This window comes from Colobus angolensis, unplaced genomic scaffold, assembly GCF_000951035.1.
Source record: "Colobus angolensis palliatus isolate OR3802 unplaced genomic scaffold, Cang.pa_1.0 Scaffold674, whole genome shotgun sequence".
Taxonomy (NCBI): domain Eukaryota; kingdom Metazoa; phylum Chordata; class Mammalia; order Primates; family Cercopithecidae; genus Colobus; species Colobus angolensis.
This window is the reverse complement of record NW_012120421.1, coordinates 122,481-124,672: the sequence shown is the minus strand read 5'-3', so window position 1 is coordinate 124,672 and position 2,192 is coordinate 122,481. Positions and strand designations below refer to the sequence as shown.

At 36.0% G+C, this 2,192-nt stretch overlaps 1 protein-coding gene across 1 annotated transcript in view; it reads left to right on the top strand.

Annotated features, from left to right (window-relative positions):
• Positions 1-2,192, top strand: part of LOC105500632 (zinc finger protein 138-like) — a 27,615-nt gene that overhangs the window by 16,250 nt on the left and 9,173 nt on the right. Inside the window, exon 5 of the mRNA XM_011926216.1 lies at positions 1,437-2,189. Within this exon, the coding sequence (XP_011781606.1) occupies positions 1,437-2,189 (753 nt within the window). The remainder of the gene's footprint in view (positions 1-1,436; positions 2,190-2,192) is intronic.

Below are 2,192 nucleotides of genomic sequence, written 5' to 3'. Positions count from 1 at the left end.
ATTATGTGTTTTTATGTAATTGTGTGTTGTTTTCTAGCATCATTTTTTTAAGTGAAAGTGATTCCTTTCATTAGTTCTTATGAGGCAGGTATAGTGCTGATACACTTTGCAGCATTTGGTTTTCTAGGAAGGTTGTTATATTTTTCATTTTGTAGGACAGTTTTGAAAGTCATCTGAGCATTGCTTGAAAGTTTTTTTTTTCCAGCAGTTTGACCATATGTCACAATTCCTTTCTGGTCTGCAGGGTTTTCATGGACAAATTCAATGGTCATAGGAGCACACTTACAAATGACACATCACTTTTCTCTTGCTCTCAGTAGTCTCAGCTTGTCTGACTTTTGAAATCGTCTCTTGTATATGTCTCTTGTTATGAATTTCTTTGTGTGTACTCTAGTTGGAGTTTGTTGAGCTTCTTGACTTTTTCCATCCCTTTTTGTTACATTTGAGAATTTCCCAGTCATTATTTCTTCTTGTAATTTTCACCTCCACAATTTGTATCTTTGCTATTTTAACTTTTTGTTGATAATCTCATTTCCCTGATTTTTGAGCATTATTCAGGTTATTTTGAATTTTTAAAATTATTTTATTCATCTCCATGTTTTATGATTGTTTTCTGTAATTTTTAATTTTTTTTTATTGGGCCACGTTGTCCTGATATTTTGTACACATTGTATTCCTTGGTTGAGATTTTTTTACAATAAGAAAAAGCTACTTGTCACAATCTTTATAATGTGGTTTTATCCTGACAGAGTCTGAAACTTATTGTCTGTGCTAGACATCCTGAGAGCCTCTCAAATCTGTGGTTAGGATATGTCTGGAATGGTGTGATTATTTTTCAGTTAAATTCCGTGTTTCTTCTTAAAAGGCTGTAATCATTTCCTACACATTTGAACTGTCTGGTAGTGCAGTCTTTCTTTTGCTGTAACAATCATTTACCACTGATCGCAGTGTACCCAAGCTGTCTTTCCAGTTTATCCCACCATTCTTTTCAGTAGCCTGTTTCACAGGAGACCCAAACCCATCTTTGGAAACATCCCCCTAAGCCAGAAGTAAGCATACATTTGTGAAAATCGTCTTCCTCTTTTGAGGAAGTGACCAGGAGTTAGCAGTTTACTCCTAAAGGCACCATGCTGTATTGCAAAGGAGGAAAGGGTGCCTTGGGTAAATGTAAGAAACTCCTTCCCCTTCTATGTGGCTTTTTGCATTGTCCTCAGTTGGGAGCCTGGAAACCCTTCACTCATTTATAGAGTTCCCAAACAGGCATTTTAGTCAGTATGTTGTTGTTACATATATATGTCTGTGAAGCTATTAGGGCCTACGGTATTTTGTTTTGCCACCTTGCTAACGTAACTTGATATAATTTTATATGTTAGAATTATACAGTATATTTATCAAAGTCTAGTTTTGGGGTAATTTGTTATTTTTATGTTTTGCAGCTATGTATTCTCAATACACCGAAGAGCTTTGGCCAGAGAAAGGCCCAAAATATTCATTGCAAGAAGCACTACTGAGAAGATATAGAATATGTGGTCATGGGAATTTACAGTGTAGGAAAGGCTGTGGAAGTGTGAGGAAGGGGCAGAAAGGATGTTATAACAGACTTAACCAATCTTTGTCAACTACACATAGTAAAATATTTCAATGTAATAAATGTGTGAAAGTCTTTAGTAAATTGTCAGATTTAAATAGACATAAGATAAGACATACTGGAGAGAAACCTTTCAAATGTAAAGAATGTGGCAAATTTTTTCACATGTTCTCACTGCTAACTCAACATCAGAGAATTCACACTGGAGAGAATCCCTACCAATGTGAAGAATATGGCAAAGCCTTTAACGGGCCCTCAAACCTTATTAAACATGAGAGAATTCATACTGGAGAGAAACCCTACAAATGTGATGAATGTGGCAAAGGTTTTTTACAGTCTGCAAGCCTTATTATACACAAGAGAATTCATACTGGAGAGAGACCCTACAAATGTGACGAGTGTGGCAAAGCCTTTAAGTGCATCTCAGTCCTGACAAAACATAAGAGAATTCATACTGGAGAGAAGCCCTATAAATGTGAGGATTGTGGCAAAGCCTTTCAATGGTTCTCAACTTTTAGTAGCCATAAGAGAATTCATACTGGAGAGAAACCTTACATTTGTAAAGAATGTGGCAAAGCCTTTAAAGAGGCCTCATACCTTAGTG